A 19,331-nucleotide genomic window follows, 5' to 3' on the forward strand; every position below is an offset into this window, starting at 1 on the left:
GATTCTCCAGGTCTGTGAGTTGCACGCTGGATATCATTCTCTGCTTCTGTCTGCTTTCATGAATTGTCAGTCATTAATCCTGTTATACATTGATATGACTGGATAAGGGTATTATCTTATTATTATTTTGTAAATATGACTAGTGGAAGTTCTCAGAAATATGAATGGGTTGCAATTTCACCCTTGACAAGACTATACCAAGAAGTAAGAATCAAACAGAAGCAAAACACTGCCTGTATCCAGAGTATATCTGCAATTAAAAATTGTACAGTTTGAACTTTCAGTGAATCATTACTCATTCATATTTAACAGCTGAAACATTTCTTCTCTTGCCATACTAGTTCACTGCTAAGAGTTATGAAAGAACCCAGATATTAAAGGGAAAACTACCATCCCATTCGTGATTGAAATGTAGAGAGAGACACTGCAGACGAAGACTCCCACCCTCCCTCTCACCTCCCATAAATGAGACACATAAAAGCTGTGATGTCAGAAATGGTCAGGCGGTAGCGGTGCATGCAGAGCCTTAATTGTAGCAGCAGACATGCCCTGCTCCCCCTTTATACATTTGCACAGATAATTAACCATGTCGGGGATCTCACTAACTCTTTAATTAGTGATCCTTACACAGATCAGCATCCTTAATTTTAGTTCAGGCTTTTTAGGGCAACTTACATTAATTATCGTTAAGAAAATGAATCAAACATTCTCTAAAATAATAATGCTCTGGTAGTGAAATCTGATCTGTATATACTCCAGGCATGCACTGGAGCTTCCTCAGCAAATAAGCTTGGTATATACAGCAATCAATGAGATGGTTATGTAATCTCAGGGATTAGCAACAGCAAAACCAATGGGGGAACAAGACTTTCTGACTCCACCTTCAAGAACATGCATTCTACATGAAATGCAATGCCAAAGAGATGAAACCACTCGGTACAAAGAAAAGGACTTCCAAAACTTGGGATTTGGGGAAAAAAAAGAATGTTTTGGCTGCAATAGTCTAGTTTCAAGTATCAATTATCAATATCCGCTTATCCACTGTCTCGCCAAAAGCAAGTGTGCTAGTGTATGCCAGGGCCAGTCTTGTCTCAAATGTCTCTTTTGGGGCTTGATCTGGGCTCGTCAGGGATTCCTCAAGGCCAACAGCCAGGGGTTTTTGGCCGCCAAATACATTGGGCGAATTGGAGCCTGCAGGGTTCCCAAATTTACTATAAGATGGCCAGCATTTCTGCTTATTTCCCATAATTTCATTTAGGTTACCAGCTATCGTCAAAGGTTAAGACATTTCAAACAAAGCTTATCGCTCACTTTTGAACATCATAGAGGTTTGGATCACCATATGTGGTAGAGAGTTGCTAAAGGCTACTTGTGCTAACAGCTGCCCTAATAGACAAATTTGACAAAACATATATCGGTATTTATTTTAATTTTTTAACTCTTCCCTGTACCTTTCTTATACTGGACTTCTTTATCTGTGAGTTTATCTGGCTGAAAGAATATTAGTATTGTGAAATGAGAGAGAGAAGACTCAAACTCATGTGATGTAGACAAAATGCTCATAAAGTTTCCTGTTTATATGTCTACAGGTCTACATGGTAGCTTTCGGAATAGCTCTGCATGGCCAATGCAACAGTGGAAATGCAGTCTGATTTTGGCCTCAGTGCTGGAAGTTACGCCCCATTCACACGGGGCATCAGCTTCAACAATTACCATTCACTTTAAATGGATGATGTCAGGCGTTGCAGAACTGCATTGTGGATCTGTCGGCGCCGCTTCAGTGGCGTTGCTCACTGCAGAAGTGGGGACTATCTCAACTTTTTAAGCGGCGACGGAATCTTCAGCCAATCAGATCGCTGTATGCAAATACACCAGCTAAGATAGTGGCCTATTGCTGACTAATTTCATTGGCTAATGCCGCTATGACGATTATGTCAGCCTCAACTTCACACACTCCCTCTGTCTAGCGTTGACGCTGAAGCCTCGTGTGAATGGGGCAATCTACTGGTTCTCTCTGGGCTGTTGTTAGTCCTGGCTTAAACTGGCCTGAGAGTGAAAAGGTGGCTAATGAAACATTTAAATCATAGATTTGTATAAACCTAAAGAGCTTTACAGGAATATTTTATAATGGCACACCTTGAGAAAAAACAATGTGGTGGCTTTTTCCGAAGAATTTGCTAATGGCTGGAGTAAAGTCATGATCACACTAGACTTTGAGCATACAAAATTACACCAGAAATTATTACAGTTGTCATATAATGTCACATTCATCCCAGGTAGCAAATAATTCTGGCCCAGATGTGGCATAAAGCTGGCACAGCAGGCATTCATCCGGCACTAGCATACAGCATCTGGGCCAAACATGACCTGGGTTTGGCAGAAGTAGCAACGTCTTTAAGGCGGCACACAATACTTGGGCCACATATCAAATGTAGTATTTGGCCCAGATGCTAATAATGGATATGTGGGCCATGTAATTTTGGCCTATCTTGACCCACATTTAAAATACATTTTAATTATTTTTAAATAAAGGAAAGGATTTTTAAATCAGGTCACTTCAAGAAAAAGCACGCCCATATAGCTCACCTAAAAGGCAATGCTTTATGGGTTTATCAATTTCATTGCAGTCGTTACACACCAACATATCTGGCCCAGTTCAGGCTCAGTTATGGGTTATCAACTTGGCTGAAGCTTGGCCCAAATACAGTTCATGCTGGGCCATTGTCTGGAAGCCAGACTTGGTCGAGTTATTTACGGTAACTCACTGCGGCATGTGGGCCAAGCAAAAGCTGGTTGTGTGGGCCAGAGATATTTTGCTATGGGGGAAAGCACGCCTATAGTGTGCCAAAAGCGCAATGCTTTATGTGTTTACCTATTTCATTGAAATTGTGACACACCAACCTATCTGGCCCAGTTCAGGCCCAGTTATGAGTTATTAACTTGGCTGAGACTTGGCCCATTTATGGTCCATGTTTGGCCCTTGTCTCGAAGCCAGACTTGGTCCAGCCATGTACCGTAATTCACTGTGGCATGTGGGCCAAGTAAAACCTGATTGTTAGGGCCAGGGAAATTTTGCTATGTGGGATGTCTACTCGACTTTTTGGAATCTTGGAGAGATCTCTGTAAACCACTCAAAATGAGAAATAACTTCATGAGCATTTATATATGCCTTCTCCCACATTCATATGGGTATGAATAGAAGTCAATAAGGTCAAAGTGTAGTTTGACCGGCCTTAAGACTACAGAAATCAGTCTACATAGTGGGTTGAAAGAACAGAGCAAGGTGAAGACGATATGTGGACCAGGGTTCAGGTTAGAAGACGATTTGTGCAAATGTGAACTTTTTAGATATTTGGATGCTTGAAAAAGCATTGGAGGCCCTAATCTAATTTAGTTGCATGTATGTCAGCGATCTTGGCCAGATTTCAAAATAAATTAACAAAGAACTGAACAACAGAATGAATGGTTGTGATGAGGCAGCTTTACATAATATACCCTCTCGTCTTTATTCTAAAAACCATAAGTTTCCCCAAAAGTTGCTATAAGATTATCAATTGATTGTCAACTGATTGGGAAAATATGTATTTTTTGTAATTCCTCCCCAATCAATAAAAGGAAGCTAAATCTTCATACTTCAGCTGCATCATGACGCAATGTTGAAAAGGCTGTCCATGCGGAGAGTTTTTAAATACATGCACTTGAAGGATAGCTTTAGCCAAAACAATGTCAGCTGGATTTCCAGAATCCTGATAGGTTTGCTTATTCTTCTGTAGCTGTGGTTCTGCTTTCTGAACAATGGTGATTTTCGGCATGCAGTCGTGTTCTCACAGAGTGACTGGCATGCATAGGGCAGCCCTGGATCTTACCCTCATGCCCTCAAACCGGGACAAAGCTCTCAGGGGCCTGAGAGCCCTCAAAGTTCTCAGGGACTTTATGGGGCCCAAGTCTGAGTAGCCCAGCGCATTAGCTATAAGGCTGACTATAGACACCTATACAAAGAGAGAAAGAGGAAGGGAGGAAGAGAGAAAGAGATGGGCCAAAGTGTTAGAGTCAAGGAGGATGTCAGGGAGAAAGAGAGAAGACCCTAAGTTGACACTGAGCTGCAGTAAACAGATATATACATACATAGAGAAGGGTATGCTCATATATGTATGCATATATGTGTATTCAACAACAGAGAGAGAGAGAGAAAAGGAAAGAGATTCAGGTTAAACAATGGGGTTAACCAGTCAGAGGTACTGTATATGTTGGGCGACCCAAATGTTTGATCTTAATATGCGATTGGTTTTTGGTTTTGCAGGCAGACGAAGCTTGGAAAGCAGCTTACAGCAAACCTGGAAGGAAACTTGTGGTTGAGAAATACAAAAAAACAGAGGTGAAGGGACACGTTTAGAGAAGAGGTGTGCACAAACTTACAAGCACATTCACTGTACTCTGCACACACAAAATACACACGATACATACAGACACAAACCGCGTACGGTACACATGAGACCATTCGAGAGTCATTAGGGTAACAGGGCGGTTTGGGAGAGTAAGGAGGCAGAGAGAGAGAGGAACTCCTGTAAAAGAACAAGAGAGTCCTAACAGAGACCTTACCCTGGCCCCTCACTTCCCGGCCCTCTTATGCCCCTCAGGCCCTCTTGTGTCCATCAGCACTATAGAGAGACAAGGTTACAGTGCCTGTCAGGGACAATATCTAGCATTTAGAAACACTTTCGTTTAGGACCATAAAGAAATGTACACACCATTGGCCCTGTATACAAAAATAGGCCACATATGTAAAAACTGGTAGTCATGTTTATGTATTCAAGATTCTGACAATGAAACCACGTCAGTTCCTTTCAAATCACCCATTTCTGCTGCTTAATTTACAAATATGGCCTAGAGTGCTATGTAGTACCTGTAGTTTCATTTAAAAAAAAATCTTGTTACCCATAAATAACTATTTTAAAGTGATAAAGTGCAATGGGTCTCATTCACTAATATGTATGTATGTATAATATTATGTTTACACTGAGTGGACACATATTCAACAAGTTGCTGATTATGCAACTACCTCTCTGAAATAAAAAAATAAATTACTAATGCTTTACACACCTGAAACTTGCCTACAGCACTTATTCATTGTTGCTCTTATAGTTGTGTAAATTGCTTCCTTGTCCTCATTTGTAAGTCGCTTTGGATAAAAACGTCTGCTAAATGACTAAATGTAAATGTAAATGTAATGCTGGACACATTTGCCAGTGATTTTGTCTATAATGACTAAATCTGTTGGCTGGACATCCCAAATATGAATTTCCCACTCAAGCAAACCCCAAATATGCTTTACTGGATTGAGATTTAGTAACTGTGGAGGTTTCTTGAGGTATAGTAAATATTCAAGAAACCAGTTTTTGTAACAGGGTGTTATCCTGCTGGAAGTAGCCATCACAAGATATCATAAAGTGTTGGACAGTGTCAGCAACAAATACTAAGCTGTTGGCACTAATGCTATAGCAGAAATCCAGACTCAACAGACAAGGCAAAACATTTTCTAATCCGATTTTGGTGGGTCTGTGTGAAGTTTGGACCAAGTTTATTTTTCTCATTTGACAACAGTGGCACCGGTGTGGTATTCTGCTGCTGCTGTAGCTTATCTGTTTCAAGGTTTTGTTGTGTGTTCTTCTGCAGACCTCAGTAGTAAAGAGGGGTTATCAGAGATACTGTTTCTTTTCTATCTGCTCAAACCAGTCTAGCAGTTCTTCTCTGGTCTGATGGCATCAGCAAGGCATTTTCACCCACAAAAAAATGCAGTTTATTGCATATTTTCTCTTGTTTGACCATTCTGTGCAAATCTTAGATAAATCTGTGCGTTAAAATCACAGTAGATCAGGGCCGGAGTGGGACTCCTTTTCAGCCCTGGAGTTTTCAAGCCTTAGATCGGCCCACCTCAGTTCACAACTGACTATATTAAAATAATGTAATTTCCGATTCAGTTTCTAATGACACGATCACGTATTTTTCAAGGAAACAGCTGATTTAGAACTTCAAATATTTTTCATAAATACGAGAACATTAAAGGGTAGTTAAATCTCCAATAATATTCCTGACAAACTTCAAAATGTCCTTTTCTGCAAAATCTGAATATATAGTCTGTGCAAAATTCGTTTTAGATATTATCAATATTTATATTGATGGCTTAATCTTTTTCTCCGCTTTTTAGATTTCTAATCAGGTTATGTCAGAATTATTAATGTAGTAAATCATCTGATTTTCATTGAGCAGGTGTAATATCCGTTAATTGAGGGGTTAATTTGAGCTGAAATATGCCGGATTCGGCACCCCTGAAATCTGATCCGGCACCTAATTTTACCGATCCCCTCCTCAACTGCCCTCCTCCTCCGTCCGCTGATCACTTTCACTTCCGCGACAACTAATAACGCTATATTTGCTTATGGGGCTGCGAGAAAATAAATAAAAAGAGCAGAGCTGTGGTAAAATAATACTAAGTAATAATAATAAAAGGGAGGTTGTGGTAAAATAAATAAATGAATGAAAAAACTGTGACTGCTGAGCATGCAAGCAGCTAGTGACACCGGCCTTCGCACCCAAAAATCGAACCGGCCTACTGGGAACTCTCCCGGTGCTCCCGATTAGCCAATCCGGGCCTGCAGTCGATCATCAATTTTTTAAATACTCCGATCAGCCCATCTGACACCACCATCTGTGCATCTTTTAACTTGATTTTCAAGTTTTTTATTATCTTTTATCACTACGTCCAACTGAGTTTCTAATGGCTGATTAGATATTTGCATTGACGGGCAGCTGAAGAGCTGTACCTAATAAAGTGGTCAGTGCGTATATATTAAACATAATTAATGTATATTTACTATTAAATGTATATTGAATCTTAAGTATATTACATAGAAGCGTAGGAATATCCCTGGTTTGTATTTACACTAAAATTGTGGATCTGGCAAGAGAACTAAACAGTGTGGCTGACAAGAGTGACAAGTTGTAAAGGAAATATTGTGCAGAGAGCCCTAATATGGAGATGGATTGGGCAATTTTTAATGCAAATGACTAATTTGTGCACAAAACCACTCATTTAGAATACTCCAAAATCAGCAACATCAGAATGAGGTTAAAAACAAATTGTTGGAAATGTTTTGTGTGAAGTTCTTGGGTGTACAAATATGTATTTATGCATGCCATTATTAATGAAAGAGACCCAATGTTTCTGAACATTTCATTTCTACAGTACATTTTTTTCAGCACATACCAAGCATAAAAATGACTGCATAACCATATTTTGTAAACATGACTAATATACACATTAAACTGTCACAGCCCTCAGATTTGATTTGATTTGATTTAGAGATTCGTCTGAAGGCTGCTGACAACAGATCAGACAAAAAGAGTAGAATGGAAAACATGTTCATAATAACAAATAACATCAGTGTTTCTTCAAAATCATTGATATATATATATATATATATATATATATATATATATATATATATATATATATATATATATATATATATATATATATATATAATGCATTATGACATATTCATGTATAGATACATTTTATCAAAAATTGTCGATCACATGGTATTAAGCAAAATTACTTACATCCACAATGAAGAAGTCCAGCCAGCACCATGCATTGGTGAAGTATTTGACAAACCCATAGGCCACCCATTTTAGCAACATTTCCAGGATGAAGATGTATGTGAAGACTCTGTCTGCATATTCAAGAATGATCTGGATGGTTTTCCTCTGTTCAATATATACATCCTCAAATGCCTAAAAAACAAAACAGAAGAGATTTATATATAAATGTAACTTTTATTTTTAAAATATGTATTTAACAGTTTTTAATAATTATTAACAAATTTATTAAATCATCTTATATATATATATATATATATATATATATATATATATATATATATATATATATATATATATATATATATATATAAACTACTTTGTTTGATGAATGGATGACGATTCACCTACAACTTTCCTAAAAACACTTTTTACTTTCAGTCCCTGCCATCCCCAGAGTGTGGCACTGCAGTCCCACATACATCAGTTCACAGATGCTCACTTTATTTGGAGTTTGGCCACGGTCCCTAATAGTAGCTGTAAGAAAGGCAGCAGCAGCATCTTCTGCATGTGGACGTTTTTCTACAGCATTTGGCTACGCTCCCTAACAGCAGACATGAGATACTGCAGCCCCAAGACAGACTGCTGAGGTGCAGTGGCCGGTTCATTGCAATATAGTGATAGCCATTACCTACTTACATAGATCATATAGCACACTGCATGCTATGCAGTCTCAATCACATTACAATCTACCTGGAGACCATTAGTTCTGCACATATACATTGTGCAAGGATGAAAAATCTATACAGTACCCGTGTATCTTCCAAGAGAATACTTATCATGGTCCTTAATTATTTTAGCTTCTGCAAATCTATATCACTGACTCCCCAAAATGCCTTAAGGAGTTTTTGAGGTTAGTTACACTGTCAAGTTATTTTCATCGCTTTCAATGAACAACAGGGAACAAAATAAGGGCCTATATTAGATTAATTGCTTATGTTTTTTTCCTTTCAACAATAAATTAAATATGTATTAAACTTTAAAAGAAATGTTTAGCTTCAAAGACCAAACTTAAACTATTTCAAATGATACCCTGTTATCAAATATGATTTAAATACAATCCAAGAAATATTTTCAGATTAACACAATCAGAGATGTATTAAATAATATAATGGCTCTTATATATATATTTCAACTGCTATCACTTGCTTCAATGGTTAAAATTTTTGAAAATTAATCTGAAATAAACTGTCATTCATGAGGGATAGTGAGATCCTGATTAAATTATGCATTAGATTTGCAAAAAAATGTGCATTTTTCATAAATTACAGGAAAAAAATATATACAGTTGAACTCAGACTTATTAGCCACCCTGAATTATTAGCCTCCTGTTTATTTTTTCCACAATTTCTGTTTAACAGAGACATTTTTTCCAACACATTTCTAAGCATAATAGTTTTAATAACTCATTTCTAATAATTGATTTATTTTTTCTTTGCCATGATGCCAGTAAATATTATTTTACTAGATACTTTTCAAGACACTTCTATACAGCTTGAAGTGACATTTAATGGCTTAATTAGGTTAACTAGACAGGTTAGGATAATTAGGCAACTTATTGTAAAACGAAGGTTTGTTTTGTAGACTATCGAAAAAAATATTGCTTAAAGGGGCTAATAGTTTTGACATTAAAATGATTTTTAAAAAATTAAAAGCGGATTTTATTCTAGCTGAAATAAAACAAACAAGACTTTCTTCAGGAGAAAAAATATTATCAGACATACTGTGAAAATGTCCTCGCTCTGTTAAACATTATTTAGGAAATATTTTACAAAGAAAGAGAAATTCAAAGGGTTCTGATAAATCTGACTTCAGTTGTATACAAAGCTGATTTGAACACCAATGTGTACGTCTTCACACTTTTTAGAAATTAGTAACAAATAATTTCAGCTGCTGTTTTTTTTGTCTCTTAGAAAGTTATGCAATGTGTGTGTCCTCACCAAAGCTCCAGAGCTGAGAAGAATCATAAAAATGATGAGCGTCTCAAACCAGTTGTGCTCAACAATGAGGTAGCAAGTTTTCCTCAGAAACCACCAGTACTTCCCCCAGCCCTCAGTAATAGGCACATCACAACATTTGTAGCGCGCCACACAAGCTGAAAAACATCAAACATGTAAGCTGAATACACATTTACATCATACCCAGACTTAAAATGTAAGTTTTTTAGTAGTTCTAAAAGTAAAACAGATGTACACTGTAAAAAAAAAAACTGAAAATTAGCTGTTTTCTGTATTTTGTGATTTATTTTGAATATTTCCCAGTTTATTTATGCTTTCAAATTGCATTGTGGGACTTAACTTTGAAAAGTTTGAAAAAAAAGTTATTTTTATTAACATTTTTAATTGTTTGAAGTCATATATTGCCTGGGTTGTTGCTGTGTGTTACGTTACAAAAACCTTGTAATAAGCTGCCAGTACGTTTTCTGTTGTTTTACGGACTTATTTTTTTCTATAAATTATGTATATAATCTTATAGTATTTCAAAGTACTAAAATGTCAATAAAAGTGACTTTGTTAAACTGTAGAGTTGAATTTTCAACTTCAAAATTTGACAGAGAAGAAATCAACATCCCATAATGCAATTTAAAATCGTAAACAAACAGAAAACAATTGTGAAATATAAAATACAGAAACTGTGGATTTACAGCGTACTACTACCATGAAATACAGTATATACTAGGATTGTAGCTTAAACTAGATATTGAATTTAATATATACATACACACACATACATATTAGGTATATTGAATCTATCCAATTAGATCTTACAAACATGCATTGCTCACCATCAGTCCAGCAGGCCTCTGGATCTAAGTACTCTTCCACCACCTCCACCACAGCCATCTCCTCCTCATCAGGCTTTATATCGATAGTACTTCCTTCAGAAGAGCTAGTGTCGTCCAGCTAGTGGAAAAACGCACAGCAATATACACTTAGTTCATTCCGATTTATTCTCCCACTTCTATATTATCCATTTATATCAACTTTCCAGACGTCACAAAAAAAGGTCAGCATATGGTGATCTTCTGATTTGCGATATACAGGTAGAAATTCTCCACACAATAAGAAATATGCTTCCCATGATGATGATAAAAATGATCAAATCTACATTCGGAAGCTGGTTTGGTCAGGGCTGTACAGTGCTATCAAAAAGGTCTGTGTAATAAATACCACATTAGCATGTTTGTGATACAGCATTGAATTTGTATGAGCCTGTTTACAAGCTACTGACATTATTTTACTCTAAATTCACTTAAAGGTTCAGGACACCCTGGATAACTTTTTTTTATATTAACAGATTTGTGTGTGTTGAGCATCAGTTAAATCAATGTTAGCACCTGTCAGCTTTAATTGTGGGGAAAACTGGATAATTTTGAGCTTTTGTCAGCTAATTTCAGCTTCCGGTTTTTAAATGATTTTTGGGGCGGGATCAAAATCGGCGACGTAGCGCAGCACTGCAAGTGCAATGATGACGCGTCGGTTTCTCATTATTATTCATAGCGGAGTTTTCTTATCCTATGAGAAGAGCCGGCTGCTTAATTATTCATGAGACCTGCCAGACTTGCCAGAGTCAAGCCCGAGCTGTGAGACACGTCACGGACCCACGGCACAGGCACACAGTATTTAGCCGTTCATGAAGGCTCGTATGTGTTTGTTTGCATGATCCACGCGGTTTGTTGCATGTTTTCCCCCGCGATCTTGTCAGGGCCGATCATACAGCAAAGCTGTGTGTGTGCTGCTAGCATTTTTGTCGGGAGAGCAGCACGAGAATTAGAGAATGGTGGACGCTGTCTTTTATTAGGAGTTCACTCACATTCAGACACATCACTGTGCTGCTGTGTTTGCCTAAATCCTCCAGATTACCAGCAGGGCTAACGGTTAAAATAGACAGGTCAGGAGACCTGCTGCATACGGGGTCTGCTGGATACGGGGATTGAGGGAGAAGTCCCCATTTATACGGTTTACATGAACACACTTACCTTTATAATTATATAAATTGTGGTTATGTGTATATGAAATTACGAATAACAAATGTAGCAGGACATTAAATCACTATTTATTTCTTTGCATTTTAACTTTGTAAACTATAAACTCATGCGTCTCACGGTTTGTCTCATTTTGTGAGCTAGCTTTGTTCGCTCCCCTTCTCCCCTGCTGGCCACGCCCACTCCTGCCCGATGCTCGCGGAGCTCCACACCCATTAATCATGCATCTTTTGAAAAAATTCTGAAGTAGACTTTAACCGAAAGTGGGGGGTGTCATGGCCCTTTAAAACAATCAGGTGTTTAAAATAACGTTTTTTGTGACAAGACGTGGTTTCATATTACAGAACGAGGAAGAAAACATACTGTTTAATAGGATTCTATAGCCCACAGAGATAAAGGATGAACTGTAGATTAGCTCTGCATTATAAATGTATTTGTCACCAAGGAGGCTTAAACTGCACTTAAAAATGGTGAAGTCTAGATCGGATACGTGGCCAGCCGGAAGTGCGATAATATAACAATAAAATACTGTATAACAATAATTGATATTTTTACAGTACTGTGAGAGTACAGTACAAATTACACAATACAATTTATTGGGTAATTTAATAGAAAGCATAAATAATACAAGTTTAGAGTTGGGGTGGGGGTAGACGTTAATAAAATACAATAAATGGGAAATTGAATAAATAATTCTCGTTAACATCCGGCCACAACCATATGCGATCTTGCAACAACCTTAAAAATAAATGCTGCGTCCCAAAACAGCATACTTCCATACTATATAGTACGCCAAAATCAGTATACGAGCCGAGTAGTTTGTCCGAATTCATAGAATTCGAAAATCAGTAGGCGAGAAGTACCCGGATGACTTACTACTTCCGGCGAAATTCTGAAGTGCGCATCCCATGCACGCTGCGCTATCCCATAATGCCCCGTGAGAGAATTCATGAATGGAAGTGAGGCGACGCAACTGATGCAGGTAGATCACATGACCATGACAAAATGGCGGATGTAGTATGTCCGAATTCCATTCATACTTTTCACATTCATACTGTATAGAACGTACTTTTCTAACGGCCGAGTAGTACGTTTAAATTCAAATGCAGTACCTACTGAGTAGTAGGCGGTTTCGGACGCAGCCAAAGTGTTTCTATTTTTGTTTCAATCAGCTACAGCAATGGTGGGATGTCTGTACTTCTGTGATGCATCTGTAGAGTTAATGTATAAGGGCACCCTCTAGCTTCCAGTATGAATCAAACAGAATGTATGCATTTACATGTGTGCTCAAAACAGCCTATTGTTAGTTAACATAAAACCTTTTCTAATTAAATGTGTGTTACGATCGATAGGAGTTGTATCCTTTGTCGCTCTCTCTCTCCCTGTCTGTTGTTTGCTTTTGCCCTCGCCCTATCACCTTTAGTTCTAGTTTATGTTGCTGTTGGATTTGTTTAGTTCTTTGCTTTGGTGGCACTCTAGTTCCTTTCCCCCCCTGTAACTTTTGGTTTGGTTATATTTCTGTGATTGTTTCTATTTATTTTCAAATGCTTTGTACAAATCTCATACATGCTTATTGGTTGGCTTTATCATATTTCCTTATAGAGGAATACACAAATTATACGTTAAGTTTGTTTGTTTTTGTTTATATACATCCATTTTCATCAGTCATAATATAACTTTCTAAATGTTATGTTTTCTTTCCCTAAACAACTTATTAAATTGTAACAATAGGACTTTTTTTTATAAGTAATTAAATTCATCTTTATTTTTATACTGCTTTTTACAATGTAGACAGCCAAAGGAACTTTACATCGATGAATATGAACAAAAAAGACATAAGCATATATCCATATCACCATTCAACATCAGTTTTGATGTTAGCAACACACAAGGAAACACAAGTGAACAATGCAAGTAAATAACCCAACGTTGACTGACCAGATGTGTCCTAGCGCTAACCTTCACAGTTCTTCTGGGTGTCCAGTTTAATTAACATTCACCCAAGACACAATTAACCTTGACTCAACACTAACTGAACTAACAAGGTTACAAACTATCATCTACATATGCAAATCAGACAGTGATGAATGACTTTTGCTGTATTTTATGCAAATCAGGAGTAGTGTATTGATTTTGTTGCATGTTATTGTACAACGCATCTGTATTTACATCTAATCTAATCTATTAAAACTTAATATTAGATGTTATATTAATACATTATTAGTTCTATTCATTGTATTCATTGAAATTAATTGAATATTAACTGAAAACAATTCAATATCTAAAACTTATGTCCAACCTAAGTCACCAAGGCCTTAAAAGAGAAAAAAACAAAGTTACATCAATGTATATAATATTATATTATATTATATTATATTATATTATATTATATTATATTATATTATATTATATTATATTATATTATATTATATTATATTATATTATGTTAACAAATCATATAAACATTTTAATTACATAAGTGTTAAGAAACACTGAAAGGACTAGGCCAGTCAGAATAATACCTTATAATATATAATACTTGTAATAGTTTATTGTATTAAATAATGATGATGTCTACATATTTTATTAGAACATTGTTTTCATAAGAGAAAAAAAACTTCTGAACTATCTAAATACAATTCCTTTTCATAAGACTGCATACACAACCCCATAAACCTATACAAACATAAAAAAACACATGCCTCTGTCAACCGGAAGAGTCTGACCCTGATCGCAGCAGGCCAGGATGACACAGCACTTTTATAAAAGCCAAATCGTTATTACACACACACACACACACACACACACACACTGGCAGTCGAAAGCATCAGAAGCATCAAAGAGCCCTCACACACCAGCACTGCAGTTTTCCCTGAGCCAGCCTGGCCAATCAGAAACAAAGTCCCGCCCAGCGCTGCTCTGTTTGGCTAACAGAAAAGATCTGCCTTGATGCCACTGGCTGGATGTTCAGCACATGTAGTTCAGCAGTACTGGATCTGTTACGTCTAAACTGGGTCAAGGTGACCCGGTGTTTGCACAGAGAGCAGTACAATGACAGGAGAGTCCGTTTAATATCAATAACCAACATCTCACATTTTCACTGCGCATGCACCTTTACTCAGTCAATCCTTCACTCTTTCCATTCACTTCGAGGGCCAAAGGTAAATTCTCAATTTGAGCAACACATGATAACAAATCACTGCTGACACTGTTTATCTGGTTCAGTCACAGCATGCTAATTAGTACATAAAACTAGCAATGCTCTTTGTTTTTGAGGGAATTACCAGAGGTTTAATAAAGCAATTATATTGAAGCGTACACACACATATATGCACGTGTACGAGCGCACACATACAAAGGGAAAACATTACATCATCTGGTGGACTGCATCTATTCTCTGGCTGAGTGGCTCAGCACTCAGCAGAAGCAGCAAGGCAATAAATCACAGGAATAGCACAACTCAACATTCTTATACTGCCTGCGAAGCCTTAATCCACCCATACTGCTGTAATCGACTACTGAGACAGACTTCATCTAGTCTACGCTCTACAAATACACACATCGTCTCATCATATTACTCCATTTAATTACAGTTTCTCCTTTGATTCATTAAAGCATGCATAATGCATTTAGCCACCAATGTATCACATAGAAAATGACCGTATACAACAAGTTAATGCAATCCTGATCATTTTGTGTCGTTTTTGTCATTTGTAAAATAATAATTAAGGATTTTTTTTAGGATAAAACCTCAGGAAATGTCTAAAGAGATGCAATGAAAAGTTACACAATCATTTGAAATGTGCCAGGAAAGAGAAAGCCGGTCTCTGCCAGCCTACACAAACTAACTCTTTCTGAAATAAAATGAGGCAAAAAAGCAACATGGACTCAAAATGATGATCCCTGTGAATTCTGTACAGTAAGCAGTAGTAAGCCATTTTCAATTCCTCAAAGAATACTGTAAGAGCTGTACACAATTTTCCACAGCTTTGCTTCAGCCTTATACGGTACGCTGTATATATAAGGCTTATAGTTAATGCGGCCATATGATGATTATCTTAACTGCATATTTTGTATATTCATTATCATTAATTACTAGTATAATATTCTATTCTACTCTGTTTACACTACATTTAAAGATGCAGCATGTAAGTTTGACACCCAGTGGTTGAACGTGGTATTGCACTCTTGGTTCAAAACACATGCAAGCACAGTTTACCAGACTGACCACACCAGCAGGAGTTTGCCTGACTATCGAGCCTAAAGGCTGATTAAAGTCGTGTTCTAAATAAATGCAACGACATGCAATAGAAGGAGAATTTTCATATTAAAAGGAGTTTTTGTCCTAACCAACACCTGGAATAGATATATTAGAAACGGCTTCTATTTCTTGCAGCTGAACAAAAAAAAACTGACAACGATCAACTCAGGTACGCTTCATATGCTTTATTCACTGTTAAATGTTAACGATGTTAGTTTGAATGCCATTTTACATGACATTTATTGCCATATACTGAAAGCAGCAGCAGATAGTTCACCTCTGATCTTGAAAATAAAATAAACTTTGAAATTGAACTTTAGAACTGTGACTCGGTGCAAGCCAACACATATCAGTGATTCAGCATCTATATGTAATAATGTTAAAGAAGTGTAATATGTATTTATTTAGTAGTGCAGTAAGTGCACATATTGTGTGCTTCTGAATGGTTGTATTTAAATTTCTGTCATGTTTCGTCTAGTGCAAACAGCCAAACAGCTTATCACTGCTAGTCTGGTCGTGGAGCGTGTTGTTAGGACCACAGGGTTACAATGTAACCTTCTTACCTAATGGTTCCATTCATATTATTTATATTCTTTGCTAATTAATAACCATCTCATGTAGAACTTGTAGTCTGCTGCTGTCCAACGGAGGTTGCATTTTTAGCTTCAGACGCACGCTTTAGGAGCCTTCCTGACTGAATGAATCAAATATACAGTTTTCCAGCAAGGTAATCCGGGGTGCAGAAATATAATTGGCTACACTGGCTGTAGGTGGGTTAAAAGAACCAAAACAAAAAGACGTTTGGACATAGGACATTTTCAAAGCAGAATAACTAACTTCAGCATTCTTTTTCAGATAAACAATAAGGTTAGCATTTTTCTAAAACATCTGCAAACATATTATGGTATTTTTATGCTTTAGAAGAGTCATAAATTTATATACAGCACCTTTAAGTAAGTCACGTGGGGCTATTTTATATTATAAAGTTTATATTATAAAGTTAATTTGCCAATAGTAATTTAAACAAGTAGAATTATACTCTATATACTATATTTAATTATTTATAAAAATATCTTTTGAGCATTAAAGTAAATATTTAATTTAAATAAGTAAAAACCATTCCAAGTTAAATAAATAAATAAATAAATAAATAGCATTATCAAACGTCAGTTTTAAAATTTGCCTTTGCCGAAAACAACTATCATCCATTATTCACTTCCAGCACATTCTATGAACGTGAATGATGCTTTTGAGCAGATTTTCTTTGTGTAAGTCAGATTTTTATTAGTCTAAAAAGACATAAAAGCCGTTATTACTATGAATGAGTAAGTCTGCAAATTGCAATATGGAAACAATAGAATCCTGCCCTCTAAATAAAAGACCTGATTGCCAGTTAAAATCAGTTTGTGATGCTAAAACGTAAATTCGGCTAGCAGTTTTCAAAATTTGGTTCTGCTTTATATTAGGTGGCCTTAATATGTACTTGAACACGGTACACTGAAATAAACCATTTGATGCAATGTACATATTGTGTAAATACATGTTTTTACATGATTGATTAAATGCATGCATGGCATTTTTATAATTTAATATTTAATTACACTGTTAAGCATCTCTTACACTTGACCCAGCCTAATACCTACCCATACCACCAAACCTATCCCTAACCATACCCGTATCCCAACTCAAGACTACCATAAGTGTTCTGCCAGAATACATTATGAACACAGTAAATATATTATATTTATTTTTTATGCAAGTACATATAAGTTAATATCAAATGTCAGCAATTTTCCATTCAACTACAAATTAAACTTTGCAAGTTGTTGCAAACAAAGCCAACTTCATTGAAGAAACTTTAATAATACTCACATCTTTGCTATTTTCCACATCCGATTCGCTGCTGAAGTCCTCCGTGTTCAGATTCTCAAAGTCGGACTCTCCAACAGCAATGGGAACCCGTACAGTCAGGTTGGGGTTGTGGATGAAGGACATGGGCTCCTCATCAATCATGTACTTTCCCACGCTGCTCCCAATGCCACTTGTGGTGCCATTCCCGTTCTTGGGGTAGTTCAGATCACCACATTTGATTTCCACGCCGGTGTGGTTGCCCATTAAGTTCAGTTTTTTGTCATACATGTCATCAAGCGGTTTGTCTTCATCTTCCAGAGGTTTCTTCTTCAGGACGTGGGCCACCAGCAGCCGTACATGAATTTTGAACCAAGCAATGCCTTTCTTAATGCGGATGACGGAGATCTGCAGGTTGTTCATCTCACCGTCATCATCTGTGGCAGCCAGATTATCAGCACTGAAGGAGCTCAGCAGCAAGGCTAAGAACAGGTTCAGCACCTGGTCAAGAGAAACAGGAGCGCTTTAGATTTCACATTTATTGGCTGTGCAACTTGTTCATTTCTGTTTAATATGTCCACTTTAATGGCCACAATGAATCCGGGATGATCATTTTCTGATGATTTCCAAATAAGTGGCCATTATTTAATCCACTAATTATTATAATATATAGGGGCCAATTATAGGTCTGCATAATATTGGGAATAAAAATTATATAGAAAAATATTTCAACAAATGACTGGAGAAAAGAAAATATATAGAGAGAATCAGCTTTTTTTAGAGTGAGTGAGATGACTGCTCGGAAATCATCTGCAGAGAAAAATTAGTAAATTTAAATTAAAATAGCAAAACAGATGTATTTTTTTAATGGCAAAAGTTTATTATTTTTTGAAGGGAAAAAATTAAGGAGAAGCTACACTATAAAAAATTCTAGAAAAACTAAAAACTAAACAACAACAAATAAAAATTCCACAATTTTCTCCAGTTCATAATGTTTATCAATTCAAAATTATTTTGGATTTTCATAATAAAATATCAAACAATAAATAAATCAACATAAACTTTACATATATTGTAATAACAAAATCCTGAAATAAAAGTAATTTGATTATACTGTAAAATCCCGCTACAAACATTATTACTTTAATTAAAATTTCTCCTTTTTTATTTATTATTTTAGTAATATTTAATGAAATAGCAGCTAAGCAATAATGTAATCAGTGATGGAAATAACAGTGCTATAAATAAACAGCGTTCCTAATGGCCATACTTTTTTCAGTAACGTGTAATTCATTGATTGGTTCCCGCTACAACATCATTACCATTGCTGACAATAAAGTGTGCATTTCTTTAACTGCGATCACTGAAGCAATTTTCATGTGAGCATTATCTCAGCCATATGACCTCTCTTTCTCTGGGGTGGGAGTGTGTGTGTTCAGGGCTGAGGCAGGACACATAATCATCTCTGAACGTGGTGTAACTGAGAACCTGATGATTGTATTAGATGGAGTACATTTCCATCATTTGCCAATCAAAGGAAGAATAGTGCGAGTGTTCACACACAAGCACACACACGGT

General features: G+C 36.5%; 1 protein-coding gene across 7 annotated transcripts in view; it reads right to left on the reverse strand.

Moving 5' to 3' along the window:
* scn8ab (sodium channel, voltage gated, type VIII, alpha subunit b) overlaps nucleotides 1–19,331 on the reverse strand; it is a 101,034-nt gene that overhangs the window by 12,037 nt on the left and 69,666 nt on the right. For 3 of the 7 annotated variants that reach the window (XM_087256182.1, XM_087256181.1, XM_087256180.1), the window contains exons 14-17: nucleotides 17,778–18,254; nucleotides 10,445–10,562; nucleotides 9,600–9,754; nucleotides 7,621–7,794 (exon numbers count right to left, since the gene is read on the reverse strand). In XM_087256182.1, the coding sequence (XP_087112308.1) occupies nucleotides 7,621–7,794; nucleotides 9,600–9,754; nucleotides 10,445–10,562; nucleotides 17,778–18,254 (924 nt within the window). Of the gene's footprint in view, nucleotides 1–3,866; nucleotides 3,990–4,599; nucleotides 4,659–7,620; nucleotides 7,795–9,599; nucleotides 9,755–10,444; nucleotides 10,563–17,777; nucleotides 18,255–19,331 lie in introns of all 7 variants that reach the window. The other 4 variants (XR_015492899.1, XR_015492898.1, NM_001045183.2 and 1 more) reach the window with 2 other exon arrangements.

Source organism: Danio rerio, chromosome 6, assembly GCF_052040795.2.
Source record: "Danio rerio strain M-AB ecotype USA chromosome 6, GRCz13ab, whole genome shotgun sequence".
NCBI classification, from domain to species: Eukaryota; Metazoa; Chordata; class Actinopteri; order Cypriniformes; family Danionidae; genus Danio; species Danio rerio.